The sequence below is a fragment of the Sodiomyces alkalinus genome, assembly GCF_003711515.1.
Source record: "Sodiomyces alkalinus F11 unplaced genomic scaffold SODALscaffold_1, whole genome shotgun sequence".
Classification (NCBI taxonomy): Eukaryota; Fungi; Ascomycota; class Sordariomycetes; order Glomerellales; family Plectosphaerellaceae; genus Sodiomyces; species Sodiomyces alkalinus.
In genome coordinates, this window is record NW_021167079.1 from 4,474,677 (window position 1) to 4,493,054 (window position 18,378).

Genomic DNA, 18,378 nt, shown 5'->3' on the forward strand with positions numbered 1-18,378 from the left:
ATCCTACTAAAAATAACACAGAAACTATAGGATTTCTACTTACTATAATAGAAATTCCATATAATATTATAAATAAAGATATAATATCTAAAGCTCCTGTTTTAAATCCACTAGTATACATTTCATCTATAATAAATAAATTTATCATTAAAACTTTAGATATAATTACCCTAAAAGGGAAGATTTTTAAGTAGTATATAACCAACGTTAGTTATATTTATAGTAATAATTACGGAAAGAAGGTGACTCGAACACCCAGGTACTAACATACAATAACAACCTTTCCTTTTTATTATGTTTAAATATACTTACTTTTTCTTATTAGAAAAATACAATAAAAATTTACGAATTAGACCGGTATCGAACCGATATCTATTTTCGTGATAAGAAAATCCTTTACTAATTAAGTTACTAATTTAATTATTATTATTATTACTATATTTTATATAATAATATATATTTTACCTCTTACGATTAGTCGGACTCGAACTAATAAATTCCGTGTGGAAGACGGCGATTTTACTATTAAATTATAATCGCTAATACATCTTTTCTTTATAATCTTTTTTTATATAAACCAATCTATTACTATAAATTCTATAATTATATATATTATTATAGAATAGGATCTAATAGATTCGAACCAATATTATAATAATTAAAAGTTATACGTATTAACCTTTATACTAAAGTCCCTAATAAAAAATTTATATATAATGTTTTATTATAACTAATTAGCAGATATCTACTTTAAATTTTTTTATTATGAATTATAAACCTTAATAGTAAACTGATATATACAAGAATAGTCAAACTATATCTACAAAATATCAATATAATATTCCAGATTCAAATCCTACGTGATAATTATCTATTAAATAGTATGCATAAATTCTTTATAAACCTACAGCCAAGAATATTATACCTATTATAACGTGGAATCCGTGGAAACCTGTCCTAAAGTAAAAACATATACTATATACACTATCACTTATAGTAAAAGATAATACACTATATTCTACTCCTTAGAATATTATAAAAATAACAGCTAATATAACTATAGTAATAGAACCGTATAAAGCTCCCCCTCTATCTTCTTTAATTAAGGCATAATGAGCATAAGTTACTGTTACACTACTAGATAATAATATAACTGTATTAAGTAAAGGTAATTCAAAAGGATTTATAGCTTCTATATCCATAAGTGGTTATTAGGCTCCTAATTTAACTATAGGTGATAAAGCGCTATAAAAGAAAGCTTAGAATATAGTAAGGAAAAATAAAGCTTTAGATACTATAAAAAGTATTATACCTAGATTAATTCCTTTTTATATAGCTAATATATAATTACCCAAAAATATACCTTTAGATATAATATCTCTAAATCATATAACAGAAGATAATATAACTGTTATAATTCCTATATAAAAGAAAACATAAGAGTTTTCGAAACTATATAGACTTAAAGTAGTATTAAAAGCTATAGTAAATAAACTTATACTAGTATATAAAGGTTAAGAAGAAGGAGAAACTAAATAGAAAGGATAATCTTAAAAATTACTTCTTATTAAGTTACTTATCGATATTTTTAATTTTATTATGACTAACGCACCTTAATTAAAATTATATAGTGTAAAGCCCTTAAGATAAATCGAATATCTATTATAATATTAATAGTATTATGCTTTACCGTTGAGCTATAAAGGCTAGGAGATAAGAGATTCGAACTCTTAAAGCATTATTTTGCTATTGAGTTTACAGCTTAACCCTTCTTACCGATAAAGGAACCCTCCTTTAGATTATACTTAAGAAAGTGTAATTTATTAATAAAAAGAAAGAGATTCAAACTCTTATATTTTCTGATACTTTATTAAAATATATAATACTATACTATAAGTATATTTTTTTGTATTATATATATAATTATATTTTACTTTTATTTATCCCGTGTAACTTCCACTACACGAACTATATTTCGACTTTACACTAATCAGAGCTACGTATACGAAGATTTCTATTATAATATTCTATGTTAATAACTAGAAGAGATTATAATAAAAAAGCAAACTTATTATATACACTCCTTTCAGTATATAACGAGTAGTTAGTACTAATCCGAGAGAATATTCACCGTGACATAGTGATTCACGATTACTAGTAATTACTTATTTATATAGTCGAGTTTCAGACTATAATCCTTATATATATTTATATCCTTTTTTTTAAGATTAGCTTAAATTTATATTTTTGCTTCTCTTTATTAAGGAATATATAGCACGTCTATAGCCCATAATATCAGGGCTATGATGACTTGTCTTTTTCCTCTTTATCAAATCTAATATAAAGGAAGAATGCTTTATTATAATATATTTAAAAATAAAGCAGAGGATTTCGTTAATTCATAGAATCTCTATAGTTTCATAACATTAACTGAAAACAGCCGTGCAACGCCTGTATTTTAAAAATAAAATATTTAAATTGTGGTAAGGTTTTTCGTGGATCATCGAATTTAATAATATACTTCACTACTGGTGTCAGAAACGGCCTAGTGATTTCAGTTCCTGCGTTGCCATATTACTCTTGAGGTGGAATGCTTTCATTTTTATTTATAGACTAAATAATATCTAACCTATAGCATTCAGTATTGTCTGCAAAGACTACTGGGGTACCGAATCCTGTTCGTGATCTATGCCTTCGTCCTTTAACGTCAGTTTTTATATAAGAGACTGCCTTCGCCTTTACCAGTCCTTTTAGTATCACAGAATATTATCTCTCCACTCTAAGTACTATCTCCTTATATAAAACTCTAGTCAAATATTACCTTTTTTAGGATATTTTAACCGTCTAGGTACCCTTTAAACCTATTTAAAATAAATAACACTAGTCTTATACGTATTACCGCGACTACTAGCACGTAATTGGTTAAGACCTTTATATATATATTGTCATTATCTATATATACTTAAAATTTTATTCGAATAATTAATTAAATTTTACTTACATTTATATTTTCAAACTTCTCATTTACTCAAGTTGCTAGTTCAGCCGTTAGGCCATTGACCAAGATTCCTCACTGCTGTACGTTACTTTGCATTAGGCTTTTTTCAGACCCAATGTGGTCGATCAACCTTTCAGTTACGACTACGAAAATTTTGAGCTAGTTAGGCCATCACCCTAACTACTACCTATTTCGAAAATATTTGTTTTCTTCTTAAAGCGGATTTAATAAATCCTTTCTTATATGAGGGATCTTAGCCCTCACTTTAAGGTTAGCCATAGCATTCTCATAGTATTCTCATAGCATTCTCTAGCATTCTCTAGCATTCTCTAGCATTCTCTAGCATTCTCATAGCATTCTCATTTCTCATAGCATTCCATAGTAGAGTCACAGTCTTACGAATAAAGGAGGAGAAATGAGTTGATATTTTCAGTAAAAGTGTCAACGCTTAAAGCCTCACATAAAACGGCAAGGCTCTTCTTGACTCACCTTTGCTCTGCATGCATAATATATTCCAGCACTAGGCGAGCCGCGAGACTGGTTAGGAAGAAGTGGCAACCCGGGCCAAAAGGTTGCGATCTTTCAACAACCTCCACCAGGCTTTCTCAATCTCTTCAAGCGACCGCCGATCGGATCTGGAGAGAGAGTCTTCAAAGTACGACAAGAACTCATCCTTAATCCCCACAAACAGAACGCTGAAGAAGACATCATCTCTCACCTCCCCGGAAAGATCGAGACTCTCGTTCTCGGCCAACTCACCCTCGACCCACAAGGTCACATCCCGGATGTAGTCATGAAACGAACGACCGGTGCGAAAGTCGTTGACCGTGTAACGCAGCTTCAACTCGGCGGGCTCGGGGAGGGAGACGCGCATGGCTTTGCCTCGCCTCGAAGCGTCCTGCAGGATGATCCGGCGGTCCTGGGCCAGTGATCTCAGGTTGGACAGGGCAGAGAGGAATTCCTCGGGGGTCAATACTCCGCGGGTGTACTCGTCGATTCGGAGAAAGAAGTCCGCTGTGGTTTTGATGCCTGCTCTGATGCCTGCCATGACAGGGAAATTGTCTATCTCGAGGGCATAGAAACTGTTGGCTTCTCTGAGGGCGGTTTTGGTTGCTGATATGGCCGCTTGGACACGAGGCGGTGTTCTGGACGACATTATGGGTTACCGTTTCTGTGATTTGAGTGGACAACTCTCCCGGTATTATAATAATACACTCAGTTTGCTCTGACTTGTCCTTGTAGTTGAAGTGATTTGGTCATTGGTGTGATGTGAATATACTCGCCACAGGTGGAATTCCTGCATCTGCTTTTATAAGACATGGTTGCTTTCAAGAAGATTCCACTGTTCATAATTAGATTAAGAATAGCGGCGATGTACGCCGTGTTGATCCTCTAGAAGCCTTTTAAAATCTTATAACTTGTAAGATGAAGAAAGGGTCTGGGTAAGGACAATGAGATGGATCCGTCATTACATGTATCATAAGAGAACAAATACAGATGCGCAAAACTGACCAACTATCCCAGCACGTCTTCCAGAATATAAATCCGTAAGAAAAAGATGAGTAATAAAGATAAATCCAATGCTTCTGTGTCGTGAAGTGGATTATGAATATATCATCGTGATCTGGTAAGCGGGCCAAAATTATCCCGTCTTTGTGAGGCCTGCATCCCCTGTTCTTACTGCTACAGTGCATTGTGGCTATGGAAGACCCCTGTTCATCCTGTCATTCGGCTCTGTTGCCCCGGGGTCCCTGGCGCCCTGTCGTCTTCATATACTGACAGTCTGACCACGTTTTTTGAGCCGATGGAAGTTCTCCTCATCTCATCTGTCTCCTCGCCTCTTCGACTTTTACTAGTCAAATGCCAGACTGATATGTTCTACTCTACTGCCTACCCTGTCTGAGCTCCCTTTTTCCCTTTTTTTCTTCTTTTGTTAGTCTTCTCTGCCCGCCAAAACTCAGGCAACGCTGTCCGTCATCAGGATAGATGCCGGGCAGTTCGCGCGTCGATGCCCCGTACGGGCCATACCATCAGCCTCACAACACACACCCTTCCCAGCTACAACAGAGTCAGAACACCACCACTCCATTGGCGCCAGCAGGGAGTCCAAAGGGAAAGAAGGCCAAAGAAACAAATCCCGTTCTAATTCTCTACGACCGAGCTTTCAACATGGGTGCTGGTCGCTGGCTGTCGGGTGCCTTCGTTCTGGGGTTCTCGGCGGGCATTATATCGAAGAAGCCGACAGGTATGCTGTTGGCCGTATCAACCTACAACCTAGCATGCGTAAGTACATAGCGATGAAGTCCCACTGTCTGGATGAATCCAGCGGTCCTTTGCCCCCTTTGCGGAGTGAGCGTGCTGTTAATGTGTCCCCCCTTTTCTACTCTCACACCGCAACGCCGCAGGCATCGCTTCATGTCTTCCTGGTGGGACCGACGATAAAGCCCATATCGCCAAGCAACATGAAGCCGCCGGCTTGGTACTTTGTCGTCCTCTCCGCGTCGTCGATCATGTGGCTCATCGCCTTCCCGCTTATGTTCGTGGTTCGCAGCGACGCGGAACAGTATGTGGTGCTGGACCTTCGAAAGCGCGCCGCCATTGGACACATCGCCGGCCTGGGCCTGGACACCATCCAGGCGTTGGAGAATATCACAATGGCCTGCGCCTGCTTCGGTGTTTCTGCTTTGTGAGTTTTTGCCCTCAACTTGCTTCTCGTCCTCGTCCTTCGTCCTGGACAAAGTACAATGGTGTCTGGTGATTTCATCTCATGGGATGGAAAGTCGACTCTCGCTAACTGCATGTGGCCACCAGTATATTATGTCTGGCACAATGGTATTATGTGTTCAAGATCGTCAGGGGTTCCTTCAAAACAGAAGAAATGAGGGAAGCTTTTGAAAAAGTGATGAAAAAAAGATGAGAAACAACCAACAGGGAGTTCTGGGGGAGAGGAGCGAGAGGCCGGATGGATAGTAGAAGAATCATTTGATGCCATCCTCGTATCCCTTTCTGGAGCAATGCATAAACTTTCATTACCATTCCCAGTTTATATTCTTCAACAGCGTTCCCCTGCTTTTCTTTTCTTTTCTTTTCTTTTCTTTTCTTTTCTTTTCTTTTCTTTTCTTTTCTTTTCTTTTCTTTTCTTGTCTTGAACCTGACTCGGCTGTCCACTGCTTCTTGCTTTTCTCGATAGATGTTGCGGTGTTGAGACATTGATATAATTCGAGGCGAAGCGCCGTGAGGGTCACCACTGGATCGGAGTCCATTCGGTACGTGTATCTCCAGCAAATTCATCGAGGAGATTGCTTCAATGTTGTCTTGAGAGACACGGTGTCAGTGGTTGGCCGTGAATCAGCGGTGCCGGTGCTGAAGACGTCGTTGGATAAGTCCATGTCGTCAGAATTGGATGTGAGAAAACCAATATGCGAGAGACGATGATCCAGTGGTAATAGATACGAAGAATGCTGGATTATTGTATCGGAAGGATGAGTCTCGGGATGATTTCCTGGTTCTCTTTCGTGTGTATTGCCCACAGGCCCGTCGGGCGTCCGCGAGCTCGTCTCTCTGCTGGGATGCGCCTAACGTCGGGGCTTCTTCCGTGAATGCAGGCATGGATCCACTCTCTTCCTCTGTATACTCTGCCACCCCCGCGACTTGCTTCGGACTTGTGTTGATTTGGAGGCCTTGGCTTGTAACCTTGTTTGGCCTTCCGTTCGTCGCATGCGGTGGCCTACCCAGCCGTCGAGGGTCCGCTGAATACAGGAAGCATGGGAGGTCAGACATCGGTCGCAGTCCCCATCAGGCTGCCTTTGGCGGGTGCAGCGCAACATCTGCGCGTGGCATCTCGTGCACGCAAGTTGTCGAAGTGGTTTGGTGTCAGGGGAGAAGTGAAGAAAGTCGTTGAAGCTGGACTCTCTGCGCCCAAGGGCACTGGGATCTTCATATTGCGATGCATCACGTGATATTGGATACCTCGCTTCCAGATTTGAGATTGAGATCCGACTCGTGAAAGACAGAAATCCCATCGTCAAGGAGATGACGAGACGAAAATCCTGCCCATAAACAGAATTGAATTATAAAGAAATTGGCAAGTAGGCTAGGTAACGTGGCAACATGCCCTTTCGCCGCCTCCGTGGAACCCCCCGCCTTACACCACTTACACCAGAATGATGAGCTGAAGCGACTTGATATTTAGATTTGATCTATTCGCAATTGTTTGTTTTTTTCTTTTTCCTTTTAAAGAAAAGAAGAAGAAAAAAGAAGAAAAAACCACACTTTATGCGCCATCCACCCCCGGAACATGCGCAGAAACCTCAACTTCCAACCTCGTATCCGGCGACGCCAAACTCGCAACCTTGACCCCCGTCAAGATGGGCTTGTGATCCGGCACCGCCTCGCGCAGGTGCTTGAGGAAGACCCCGATGAACTCGTCGCTGAGGTCGGTGACGTAGAGCCTGACCTTGTACACCTGTGACCAGCCCTTGCCGCCCGCCCACCGGAGGTTGAGGTCCACGTTCTTGAATGCGTTGGCCACTTCCTCCTCTGGGTCCTCTGGGACTTTGCCTGTCTTGGCGTCCCAGCCGCCTTTCGTAGTCGCTTTGTTAGAATCATTGTACATGTACAAAAATAGGGGATGAGTGAGACAAGCTAAGATGAATGGGGAGGGGGGGTAGAGGAAGGGAGAGGAAAACGTACACTGTCCGGCGCATTCGATCCGGTCTCCCACCCGCACGGCTTGGCTGTAGTGCATGGCCTCTTGAAGATGGACACCGTGGTCGGGGTAGGCAAAGTATGTAAGATGCGACATTCTTGACCGGTAGTGTGTGGGGCACTATGGGGTTGTCGACTGTCGTAGGCTGTGAGGTTGATGATTTCTGGAGAAGTTGGTGTAAGAGGATGACGGTGTAAGTGGAGTGGACGCTTAGCCTCAGAGGTGCGTTGAGGACGGAAGAGACAGACTTGTAATTGTCAAACTGACAAGTCGGAAAGAAATGACGAGACGAGGAGACCATCCATTTATACCTGACCGTCTCCTCCCTCTCAGGGGCAGTATCTCCTCTCTCCCCTTGCCCCTGGGGCCTTTTCGCGCCCCCATCGCCAAGGCTCACATAGCTATCACGGTATCACCGAAGCCACCATTATCCTATTTAGGAAAATGCTACTTCTCCACTAACGGCATAACATCAGTCCGCCAACGTCAAAATGAAACTCTGTCGAGGATCGCTGGCAGATCTAGCGAACGGCGGGACACTAAAGGACCGAGGAAGAATCATTACGATGACTCTAATAGGTCATTTCAATGTGATGAGTCCATATACCACTTTGGTTCAACACATGCATCATAGCATCACGACCTCCCTTCTCCATCCCTGTCGTCAAAGACGAAAACTGTTATTTTCGTTCTCCTAGGATCTAGAAATCCGCAACGCCCCTTGTTGCAAAGCATCTAGTCCGGCCGATCCCTAGAGGCCATCCGTTGAAAGAAAACAAAAAAAAGACCAAAATACCACCAGCCAAGTCATTCCCCTGAGACCTGAGGGGGTATGTAGCAAGGAAGAGAATAACAAAAATAAAGAAGAAAAGGCACTCGCGAAAGAGACCCTTTCCGACAACCCTGAAATCCATCAAGCCCTCTATCAAATAGGCACTCATGGCAAAAGATTGGCCCCCTCCCCCCACCCAACGCCAGTTCCACACATCACCCCCTCGAAACTCGAGCCTCAAGAAAATGAAGAAAGACATCCGCAAGATCCTTCACCTCTCCCTTCACATGATTCTCCTACTCCAAGATCCGAGCCTCCCCGTCCCGTATCACTGCAACCATTCGGATTCCCCGTCATCACCAGAAGCTGCACCATCCGATGTAGTGCTGGCAGAGGTTCTCCAGCTTGGTCGCCTCCGTAATGAGCTTGTTCACCTGGCTGACAATATCCAGTTCCTCGTCGGGCTTGAAATCCCGGCCCGTGAGCTTCTGCGACACGCGATCCAGCACTTCCAGTGCCCGCGCGTTCTGCACTTCCGGGCCCTCCTGCCCGTTGACGCCGTTCGCGAGGCTGCTCGGCACCACCGACGAATTCGCCCTCGCCCGTGTCCTTGACGCGGCACCCGCCAGCCCCGCCGTGTCTCCTCCCATGGCCAGCAGTTCCGAGGGAGGCGCGTCGGCTTCGAGGATCGACGGCCGACGATCGCGAGGGCCCTGCGGTCCTGCGACGACTGGATCGCCCGCCGCTCGGAAGTCGGGACCCGTCGGGCTGGCTGCCTTGGTGTCGGTGAGGCGCCAAGTCAGGAGAGGATCGTGAATGAACTGGGAAACACACATGTCCTGTCAGTTCGAGTTTCGGCTAGAGGCGTTGACAAAAGGGTAACAGAAAAAGAAAGAAAAAAAGAAATAAAGGGCGAAAAGGTCCACGTACCGCCTCTAGGACCGCCATAAGACTGTCCTTGTTGTCGCGCAGCACCCGCATGACATGTTCGCATGTAATCCTGAAACTTCCCTCGATGTTGCTAACCTCCATGGCGTACGTGAGCATGCGTGTCAATCGGAACGGCACCCGCTCCGGGTATTTCTCGCGCTTCATGGCAACCTCGAAACAATCGCCAAAATCAATATGGATGATCTTGCCCGTTATGCGATCCAGCATAAGATTCGACGGGTGCCTGTCGCCGAGTCCGAGGATGTACCCGACCATCGACATCACGCCCAGAGATCGAGTGTAGTTGGTCCGCCTCTCCAGCCAGGCCTCGGAGCTCTTGCTCTTGAGCCACAGGACCCGATAGAGATCCTGGCCCGTCGTGTTGTCCAACGCGTAGCCGAACACTTCCACCTTCTGCATCAGCGTGAGATTGTCGTAGTCGGGAGCCATCTGGAGCATGATGCGATGCTCGATATTAAGGAGGATCTTTCTGCTCTCTCGGTATTCCCTGATAAGGACATGGAGCGTGTCGCTGTTGGGCACCCATCCCAAGAGACCCGAGCTCTGCGACAGCGGGATGGCCGGGAAGCGCTCGATGTTAAGGTGACGCTTGTAGCACTCCGAGTCGCTGGCGAGCAGCGTGTTGCAGAGGCCAAACAGCTGCATCACCCTCTCGTCCTGACGGATGTCTTCGTGGCCCTTCAGCAGGAAGCCATAGCGTACACCGTCGCTACCCATGACGCTGATCTTCCTCGGCCGCTGTTTGCTATTAATAACAGTGAAGGTGCCGTCGAACTCCATGATGCGCACGATCGGTTGGCCGCTGCGGTAGGTGCCCGGGACCGCGAGGTCCAGGTCCTTGGCCGCCAGGAGCTTGGGCGAGCAATACGGCAGCTCCAACGACGTCAGCTGCGGCAGCTGCCGCGAAATCCGCCTGAAAACCTGGTAGTACAGATCCCACGCCTGGTTGAGGTCGTTGACGTCCCGGCTGGTCTCGTACTGGCGGCACCACTCCCGCGCTTCCGTGAGGTCCCTACCAAACGTCTGCGCGAAAGAGATTTCCCGAAGCGTCTCGGGTCCGCGTTCCAGGAGGTCGTGGAGAGGCTCCAGCGTTGCGAACATGCCCTCGATGTTGTGGTCGCCAAAGTACAGCCGCGACGCCTCCTCGAGGCCCTCGTGCCACAGCTCGTGCCACAGCACAGCGACCCTGATAAGCTCGTGGCTGACGACGTCGGCTTGCGCGACGAGATTGGCGCTGTGTTGCCGCATGCTGTCGAGGATCTGCGCCGCAGACCGCGACCGCTGCGCGCTCTGCCAGGACTTCATCGCCACCGTCAACGGGTAGATGAGAGCCTGCGGGTGCGCCCTGCCCACGTCGGCTAAGAGGCTGTGGACCGTCTGCTGCACACGTCGCGTCGGCTGGTTGATGCGCGCAATGAGCTGGGGGATCACCTCCAGCCAGGTATCGACGCTGACCTGCGTGAAACCTTCCGTCACAGCGGCGTTAACACCTGCGCTGGAACCGTGAGCGAACCAAAGCGTCAGCAGGCGGAGCGTGTCCTGCAGGGAGCTGCCCTCCGACAGCGCGATCGACTTGAAGAATCCACGGACGGCCGGGACGACGTGGTCGAGGATCAGCTGCTGTTCCGATACCGGGACGTTGAGCTCGCCGCCCCGGGACGCGGCGGCTTGGACGATCTCGAAGTTGGCCAGCGCCCATGCGTGCCACGCCTTATACCAGCGGGGGTTGAACTTGGTGGCGGAATTGTAGGCGGCAAGGATATCCTTCACGTGGTTGTGATGCCATGTCTCCTTATTCAGGGCAATCAGCCAGTGTCCCTGCCGCAGGTAGCATTTCGCCAACAGGACCGTTTGTTCTTGCAGCGCACGTTGCGTCTGCGGACTCATCACTCCGTTCGTGTCAAAGGGATGGGGGAATCCGTAGTCCCCGCCGCCGTTCATGATGTCCACCCCCTGGGGCACCTGTGCCGAGAGGTGCGCCTTGGTCACCTCGTGTCGGTGGGTCAAATCCTGCGTGAACCTGCGTAGGCTGTAGAGCGTCCGATCCGCCATGGTCGACGTCTTGCGGCCCAGTTGCTGGCTGACATCCCACTGGTACTTGAGAACCGCGTACATGATCTGCGACGGGATGTTCCTAGGCAAACTCGCCGTGAACTGTCCGGGGCGTTCGTTCCAATAAGGAATCATGCTGGTGAGCACCGAGTCGGTGCCGACGAGCAGCTTCAACGACTTCTCGGCGAGGCCCATGCGCCCCGACTTGCGGCAGAGGTTCGCAAACTTGATCCACATCTGCATGTTTTCCGAAGGGCTCATGACGAGTGCTCGTAGCCGCAGCATGCGTTGCCACACCTCGACGTTGCGCTGGCAGCCCATGAGTCGCGTCTCCCATGTGCGGCGCATGGCCGCCCTTTTCTTCTCGTCTGTCTGCTTGTAGAAGATGAGCTCCTCCAGCTCCGCCAGCATCTGCACCCGGACGACCACCGTGTAGGCGCGATTGTACGACTCGCTCACGAGAGCACTAAGCTCGGTATCGAGACCGTCCCGCGTCTGCTGCACGCAGTTCAGCGCTTCCCTAAAGTGATTGCGGTGCAGGGCGAGAATGGCCCCGAAGAAGGAGCGGTCGGTCGAGTGACGCTTCATGGACTGGAGATAGTGATCCATCGACTCCCACTTGCCCAAGCCCCATGCGGCGGCAGTGGCCAGCGGAGCAATGAGGCGCTGCACCTCCGGGGACGAGTTGGACCACGTGTCGCTGGCGAGGTTGGCGAGCGAATCCCACTCGCCCAGCGCGTGCAGGCAGCGCATCTTGCCCATGATGATCTCCACGGGCACGGACTGGTCCTCGCCAAGATCCTGCTCGCGCTTCGTGTAAAAGTCGAGGGCTTCCTCCCAGCGCTCGAGCTTCTCGAACCAGGTTTCCCTCAGCTGAATGCCTTCCTTGTACAGCTGAGCCTTTCGGAGAATGCCGATGGCGGCGTCGGATTGTTGGAGATGGTTGTTGATGCCAATGAGCGCCTCGACGGCGCCGCTGCTCTGGTCCTGCAAGAACTCGAGTTCCTTGTAGTGGAGGGCCTTCGCGTACGCGTGGCAGCGGCCCGCTTGGTGCCCCAGGATGCGTATGTCTATCGGCAAGGCCTTGTCATCGTGTTCCATAAACTCGGCGAGGTTAAGGAGCAAGCCGAGCAGATCGGGCGGCACGTTTTCCGAATTGATGGCGTTCTCGATGTTGCTGATGAGTTCGTCCTGGAACGGGTCGAACAACTCGGACCAACACGACACGAAGGCCGAGTTGAACAGTTCGCGGGCCAGGGGCAGGTACGAGCTGGCGAGCGCCGCACAGGCGCGAAGTGCGTGGTTCGGCGACTCAGCCAGGAGCGTGGTTGAGAACCGGCGCAGCCACTCCTGCCAGTCCTCCTTGGTCGATTTGCCCTTGGTATCCCAGGCCGCCTTGAGGTGGATGGCATTCATCTCGAGCTTCTTGGAAGCCAGTTCGCCAAACATGTTGCTATCGACGTGGTCGACGAAGCGGTCCGCCGACCCGAGGTCCTGGGGGAGGACTTCGCCCTTCTGCAGCTTGCTGGCCAGGAGGTCGTAGTTCTGATGCTGAATCTGGTGCGTGGCGATGACCTTGTTCACGGTGCCCATGAAATGCAGGTAGTCCTTTCCTAACTGGTGAATCAGGGCACAGAGAGTGTCGAGCGCGGCAACGCGCAAGGTGGGATCGCCACTAGCCATCACACGGGTGAGTGGGTGAATGATCTTGGATGCGTAGTCGTTCAGGTTGACCTGGTACGAGATCTTGCCGATGGTCTCGATGGCCGCCTTGCGGAGATGCGTGGGTTGGCCTTGCTTCTCGAACGTGCGAACGATGACGGGGATGATCAGGTGCATGTACTCCTCGCTGCTAGAACCCAAGACGAGCAAGGTGTGGAGGACTCTCTCGGAAGGCACGCGGCGCTGTGACGTGTCTTTCTCGAGGGCTCCCAGCATCAGGGGAAGTAGTCCTGCGAGGTAGATCTTGAAATCGCCTTCCAGCGATCGCGAGATGGCCTCGACCAACGACAAGATGGTAGATTGCAGACCCAGGCCGGCATTCCAGTATTCGCGGCACGTGTCGACGATCTCGGGAAGAAAGTTGCGGATATGTTGGCGGACAATACTGACGAGGGTGGCGAGCTGGCTGAAGTAGGATTCGACCCTCTTGTTGGGTGCGGCGCGAAGGACACCGAGAAAAGCCGGGATGATCCGATCCAGGAATGATACGCACTCCAGGCCAAGGGTGCGGAAGATGTTCATGATGGCTTCGATGACGGCGGGATGGTGAGCCTGGAGAGAGTTATCCTTGAGAATCTGCAGCAAGGCGTTGATGACCACGGTGGGGTAGTATTCTTTGTTGGAGGGCGTCAAGCCCGTCATCATGAGGGAGATGTCGGTCATCTGCGTGGCTTCGGCATGCCTCTGCACCTCCGGCCTGTCTTGTTCGACCTGCTGGTACTTGTAAGGGTCCAAGGCGCCAAGGATGCCGATCAATTTAATCGTCTCGCTGCGCAGAGGACCCCGTTGGTCTTCCGTCCTGATGATGCCCTGGAGAAGCTCCAAGAGCTGGGGGTACTCGAGGTAGGGTTCGATGACGTATCCCGAGTTGCTAGCCAGCTGGCCAAGCGCATGCAGGGCCGCTTCTCGCTTGACGTTCGAGCTCTGGTCCTGGAGGGCGTCGATGATGAGCGGCATCAGGCGGTCCTTGTACGGAAGGACATCTTCGCCTCCGACGGTGGCGAGCTCTCCCATGGCTCTCAGGATGGTGGCAGCAACGGAGGGAGTCGGGTCGCTGGCCTTGGGGAGGAGCACGGACATCATGGGGTCGACGTAGGGTTTGACGAGACCCTGGGCGTTCTGTACCAGGAGGCTTAGGAGCTTCGCGCTCTCCTCCTTGTTACGGGCGACGTCGGAGAACTCGAGCTCGGTCAGGAGCTGAATCAGGGTCTTGCGGAGAGAGGGAATCACGTAAGCCGGGTTATGCTGGGCCAGGCGCCCAATGATGGAAATGGCCACTTCTCGGATGGCAAAGACCTCGTCGTTGAGGGCAAAGAACAAGGTACGAACGTTCTCGGCCTTGGCGAGGTGGCGGTCGAACCGCTCGTCGAGCGCGGCCAGCACGGTCCTTCGAATAGAAGGCTCGGGGTCGGACACGCCGACGGTGAGAAGCCTCTCGATAACGTCGCTGACCACCTGCAAGGCATGATAACTAGTCTGGTTGACGACGGGGTCGCGGACGTAGAGCTGACAGCAAGTGAGGGCAGCGGCTTCCCGAATTTCGGGGTCCTCGTCTTCGACGTACTTGATGGCGACATCGCGCACGAACTCATTAAGCACGTGGTTTGCGAAGTCGAAGCTCCCGAGGGTATTGAGGGCGAGCTTGATCTCGGCCTTGCGGTGCTCGTAGGCGTGGGGGTCCCTGGCGTCTTTGCTGATGACGGGGGCCGCGGTGAGGGTGTTGGGATGGGGCGCACCCAGAGGCTTGAAAGGCTCGCCGCAGAGGACGATGCTCAGCATGTCGAGGAGCCGGGACCGGATGGTCTCCTGGGCCGGGAGAATGTAGAAGGCCATGTCGACGAGGGCCTGGGTCAGTTTCGGGGTGAGGTCGCAGTCGAAGATGGGGTCGAGGAGGGCCTCCATGTATTTGCTCAGGGTCTGGCCGACGGCTACGGCAAGCCTACTAATGCACTCGAAGACGGCGTCGACGGACCCTCGTTTCCGAGCGCTCTGGCTGAGGCCCTCGCGGACGAAGATCATGACATTGTCTAGATACGGGGCAATAGCGCTCTTAACGGATGTGGCAATGTTGCCAATGGCCAGGAAGGCATCGGTTCGCTCTTTTTCCTTCTTGAGCATACCCATGAGGTATATCATGAACTTGTGAAGGTAGCTCTGGTCAAACTCGGCGGGGGAATAGCTGGCCAAGTCGGGAATCAGGAGAACGATGGTCTTCCGGACGGCCGGATCTTTATGCTCCTTGTATCGTAAGACGATCTCGCATGTCTCGGAGTAGTGTTCTTGCATGAACATGCCGCCCTGCTCCAGCAGTTCTTTCAGCATGAGGAGGGAGCCGTGGATGTACTCGATGGAGCCGTTCTGAAGGCCTCGCAGGAGCTCGTTGTATGCTTTCTCCATCCAAGACTTCTTCAGCTCCTGGTCTCGCTCGCGGATGATGCGGAAGCAGGCGGCCACGGTCTCGGCCGAGGTGGCACGAATAAGATACTTGGCGTCGCGCAAACTGCTCCAGATGAGGTCCAGGACAAGACCCACATAACTGTACATAAGAGTCGGGGCCTGCTTGGCCAGCTCGCGGAGGACGAGGGCGGCGCTGTAACGACGTTCTTCAACGCGGTCGTTTTGTAGCCATTCCAGGGCCATCTGGGTTTCGGATTCGACCAGCTCGCTAATAACAGAGCCGCCCGGACGGCACATCTTTCCCAGAGTCACGGCCGCTGCTGGCATGGGGATTGTGTCCTTGCCGCGCAGGATGGCCTTGAGGTTTTGGAGAAAGCGGGCATACTTGGTTGCCTGGTCGGAGGTTTCGATGTCGACGATACTATCGAGGGCATAGACGCCGCCCAGGCGTTCGGCCGAATCGTTTCCATGGGCGATGAGCTGGGTGATGCGATTATTGACCGCCGTGTAGACGGTATTGAAGTGGTCTGGTTGAAGGTCTAAGGAAACGAAAATAGATGAGCAAAACGCCTCAAAGATCAAAGATCGAAGACAGCAGTTGAGAAATGAAGGGGAATGACAAACCTCGATGGCAAACCAAGACCAGCTCACGGAGCTGAAGAGCAGCTCGTCTCCGAGCATCATCAGAGACTCGACTATGTTGTGTGGTTAGTAATTGCTTCGCATGTGGGTGCCTGGAATAGGTCCATAATCAAAGAAAAGCGCGCGCAATTGCAGAACAAACAGAAACAAGGCAGAACAGAAAACATACCTAGAACGAAGGTCACGGGTGATCACATCAAGCCGCTCAAGGGCGATCTGTTGTTGGGTCGCCATTGTCCCCCTCCTCTACTTCCACTTCTAGCGCCCTAAAGCATTCGGATAATCACAGGGGACGCGACATGGATCGCGACAAGTGGGAGGGATACTGTGCGGTTGCTGCTTGAAGTCGTTAACCAGAGTAGGTGATAGATTGATTGTGGGTTGTGGTGGGCGTGATGGAGAAAGTGGGTAAAAGAGAAGGTGAGACGAAGCGATTGACCTAACGGCAAAGAAAAACAGAAGGGTTGTTGCACAAGCACATACTATGGTGAAGAGGTGGTAAAAAAATAAAAGTATGCAGAGTGGAAAGAAGCCACAATGGAAAAGCAGGAAGGTGGGAAGGTGAAGAAGGTGAAGATGGTGGAAGGATAGTTTTCTGTGTAATACGATGCCTCGTCAATGAGGCTGAACTCTACGTTGTTTTGGGGAGACCCAGTGACCAGAGTTATGGTAGCTACGAAGTACTTGTACAGTGGTAGCTTAACCTAACTGGAAATGACGATGTTGGGTTGGGGATAGTGGTGTGGAGACGATGGGGCCTGGGTCTGACGACTTATGCGATCCATTGCGTTATCTTATCTTTTGAACTACTAAGCAGCCTCCCCTACACTATCTCCTATCAATGCTGGAAATGCCGTGTCGCCTGAGGGGTGGGTCACGTAACCTGCCTTTATATAGAAAGCTTTTACCAGCTTCTCCTATAGCCTAGGGTAGCGGCTAGCTTCTTCCTTATATATAGATATCTATACCACGTATACGACGATTATCTTAATTTAGTGGTTAGTATAAGGGTTAACTATATCACTTTAGTTAAGCTTAAGTTATTCTCGTTTTTTTTCTCTAAGATCGTTATTATTATTCGTTTTCTTAAACCAGAATTAATCTACTAATATGCTACTAGCCTTTGCACTCCTTTTTTGATACGATTATAACCGATTATAACCGACTAAAACAGAAATAATACTTTTATTACTATCTCGCGACGCGGCACGATAATAAGGATAAAGATAAATCTCGAAATAGCCGACCACGGAAAAGCGAAAGCGATAAATAAAATCAAGACTCTAAAAATATATCACTAATATAAGAGAAAAACAGAAAAGCTATAATGATAGGAGAAACTGCTATATAATACCCTATAAAAGACCTAGGGTGCCCTATAAGAAAGGCAGGCGGAATTACCGTCCTTATATAGAGCCGAGGTATTAGTCTCTGCTTTATCGTTACTAAGGTAAAAATAAGGATAATATTAAGAAAAGAAAATAACCGTCCCGTAGAAGATAGCACCTATAACAAATCGACTAAAAACCAGAAGTTACTTTTAATGATAAAATTATATCTAGGCCAAAATAGAAGGTATATCCGGTTATATCTACCCTAGGATAGGTAAGACCTAGGAGGACCGGGTTAGACCTAGAATAATAGGAACTAGCGATAACGTTAGTACCTCCTATAATAAAAAAGCTACTTTAAGAATAGAACTTAGTAAGTAGATAAAAGAAACTATAACCTTAGCCAAAACGGCTAGGAAGGTTTAACGGCGGAGATAATAATATAACTATACGGACTCTCTCTTCTATAAAAATATAATAGGATAAAGAATCAGCTCTCCTAAAATTTTCTTCTCTTCCTTTTTAAAAATAAGAAGAGAAAATATATAGAAGATATATAGAAGATATATAGAATATAGAAGATATATAGAATATAGAAGATATAGAAGATATAGAAGATATAGAAGATATATAAGATATATAAGATATATAAGATATATAAGATATATATTAGAATTATCCTTTTTCTGCTATAGAAAGATTAGTACGAGAATACCGAATCCTTATTTTCGTTTTTTATTTTATTTCAATACCCCCCCTACCTAATAGTAACTTATTTAGCACGATTCCGCGTAGCCTTATTATT

General features: G+C 48.3%; 4 protein-coding genes, 1 non-coding gene and 2 pseudogenes across 7 annotated transcripts; 1 reads left to right on the forward strand and 6 right to left on the reverse strand.

The window, feature by feature from the left end:
• Positions 1-345: 345 nt before the first annotated feature.
• SODALDRAFT_t23 lies at positions 346-418 on the reverse strand (annotated as a pseudogene). Its single transcript has one exon. The product of its transcript is annotated as a tRNA-OTHER (tRNA).
• A 205-nt stretch (positions 419-623) lies between these two features.
• On the reverse strand, positions 624-696 carry SODALDRAFT_t22. The gene has a single exon. It is a non-coding gene; the product is annotated as a tRNA-Lys (tRNA).
• A 940-nt stretch (positions 697-1,636) lies between these two features.
• On the reverse strand, positions 1,637-1,707 carry SODALDRAFT_t21 (annotated as a pseudogene). The gene has a single exon. The product of its transcript is annotated as a tRNA-OTHER (tRNA).
• A 1,700-nt stretch (positions 1,708-3,407) lies between these two features.
• Positions 3,408-4,248, reverse strand: SODALDRAFT_327009 (hypothetical protein). The gene has a single exon (XM_028610316.1). The coding sequence runs from the start codon at positions 4,152-4,154 to the stop codon at positions 3,540-3,542; it is 615 nt and encodes a 204-aa protein (XP_028470658.1). The 5' UTR covers positions 4,155-4,248; the 3' UTR covers positions 3,408-3,539.
• Positions 4,249-4,830: 582 nt separating this feature from the next.
• SODALDRAFT_327010 (hypothetical protein) lies at positions 4,831-6,008 on the forward strand. The gene is made up of 3 exons (XM_028610317.1): positions 4,831-5,281; positions 5,404-5,684; positions 5,810-6,008. The coding sequence occupies exons 1-3, from the start codon at positions 4,985-4,987 to the stop codon at positions 5,913-5,915; spliced, it is 684 nt and encodes a 227-aa protein (XP_028470659.1). The 5' UTR covers positions 4,831-4,984; the 3' UTR covers positions 5,916-6,008.
• A 1,263-nt stretch (positions 6,009-7,271) lies between these two features.
• Positions 7,272-7,802, reverse strand: SODALDRAFT_336433 (endoribonuclease L-PSP; the record flags this gene model as incomplete). Its single annotated transcript, XM_028612593.1, has 2 exons — positions 7,272-7,579; positions 7,691-7,802. 2 exons carry the CDS (start codon positions 7,800-7,802, stop codon positions 7,272-7,274), a joined length of 420 nt encoding a protein of 139 aa, XP_028470660.1.
• Positions 7,803-8,348: 546 nt separating this feature from the next.
• SODALDRAFT_375106 (phosphatidylinositol 3-kinase tor2) lies at positions 8,349-16,681 on the reverse strand. Its single transcript, XM_028614732.1, has 4 exons — positions 16,412-16,681; positions 16,225-16,295; positions 9,409-16,139; positions 8,349-9,299 (listed from the first exon to the last, which is right to left on the reverse strand). Exons 1-4 carry the CDS (start codon positions 16,474-16,476, stop codon positions 8,835-8,837), a joined length of 7,332 nt encoding a protein of 2,443 aa, XP_028470661.1. The 5' UTR covers positions 16,477-16,681; the 3' UTR covers positions 8,349-8,834.
• Positions 16,682-18,378: the final 1,697 nt, after the last annotated feature.

Bases quoted from the DNA above. Each gene is read 5' to 3' on its own strand.
- SODALDRAFT_327010 (XM_028610317.1), top strand. From the start codon at position 4,985: ATGCCGGGCAGTTCGCGCGTCGATGCCCCGTACGGGCCATACCATCAG. The intron at 5,282-5,403 runs GTAAGTACATAG...GCAACGCCGCAG, and splicing joins CAACCTACAACCTAGCATGC to GCATCGCTTCATGTCTTCCT. The intron at 5,685-5,809 runs GTGAGTTTTTGC...TGTGGCCACCAG, and splicing joins TGCTTCGGTGTTTCTGCTTT to TATATTATGTCTGGCACAAT.
- SODALDRAFT_375106 (XM_028614732.1), bottom strand. From the start codon at position 16,476: ATGGCGACCCAACAACAGATCGCCCTTGAGCGGCTTGATGTGATCACC. The intron at 16,296-16,411 runs GTATGTTTTCTG...CACACAACATAG, and splicing joins ACCCGTGACCTTCGTTCTAG to TCGAGTCTCTGATGATGCTC. The intron at 16,140-16,224 runs GTTTGTCATTCC...TCGTTTCCTTAG, and splicing joins GGTCTTGGTTTGCCATCGAG to ACCTTCAACCAGACCACTTC.
- SODALDRAFT_327009 (XM_028610316.1), bottom strand. From the start codon at position 4,154: ATGTCGTCCAGAACACCGCCTCGTGTCCAAGCGGCCATATCAGCAACC.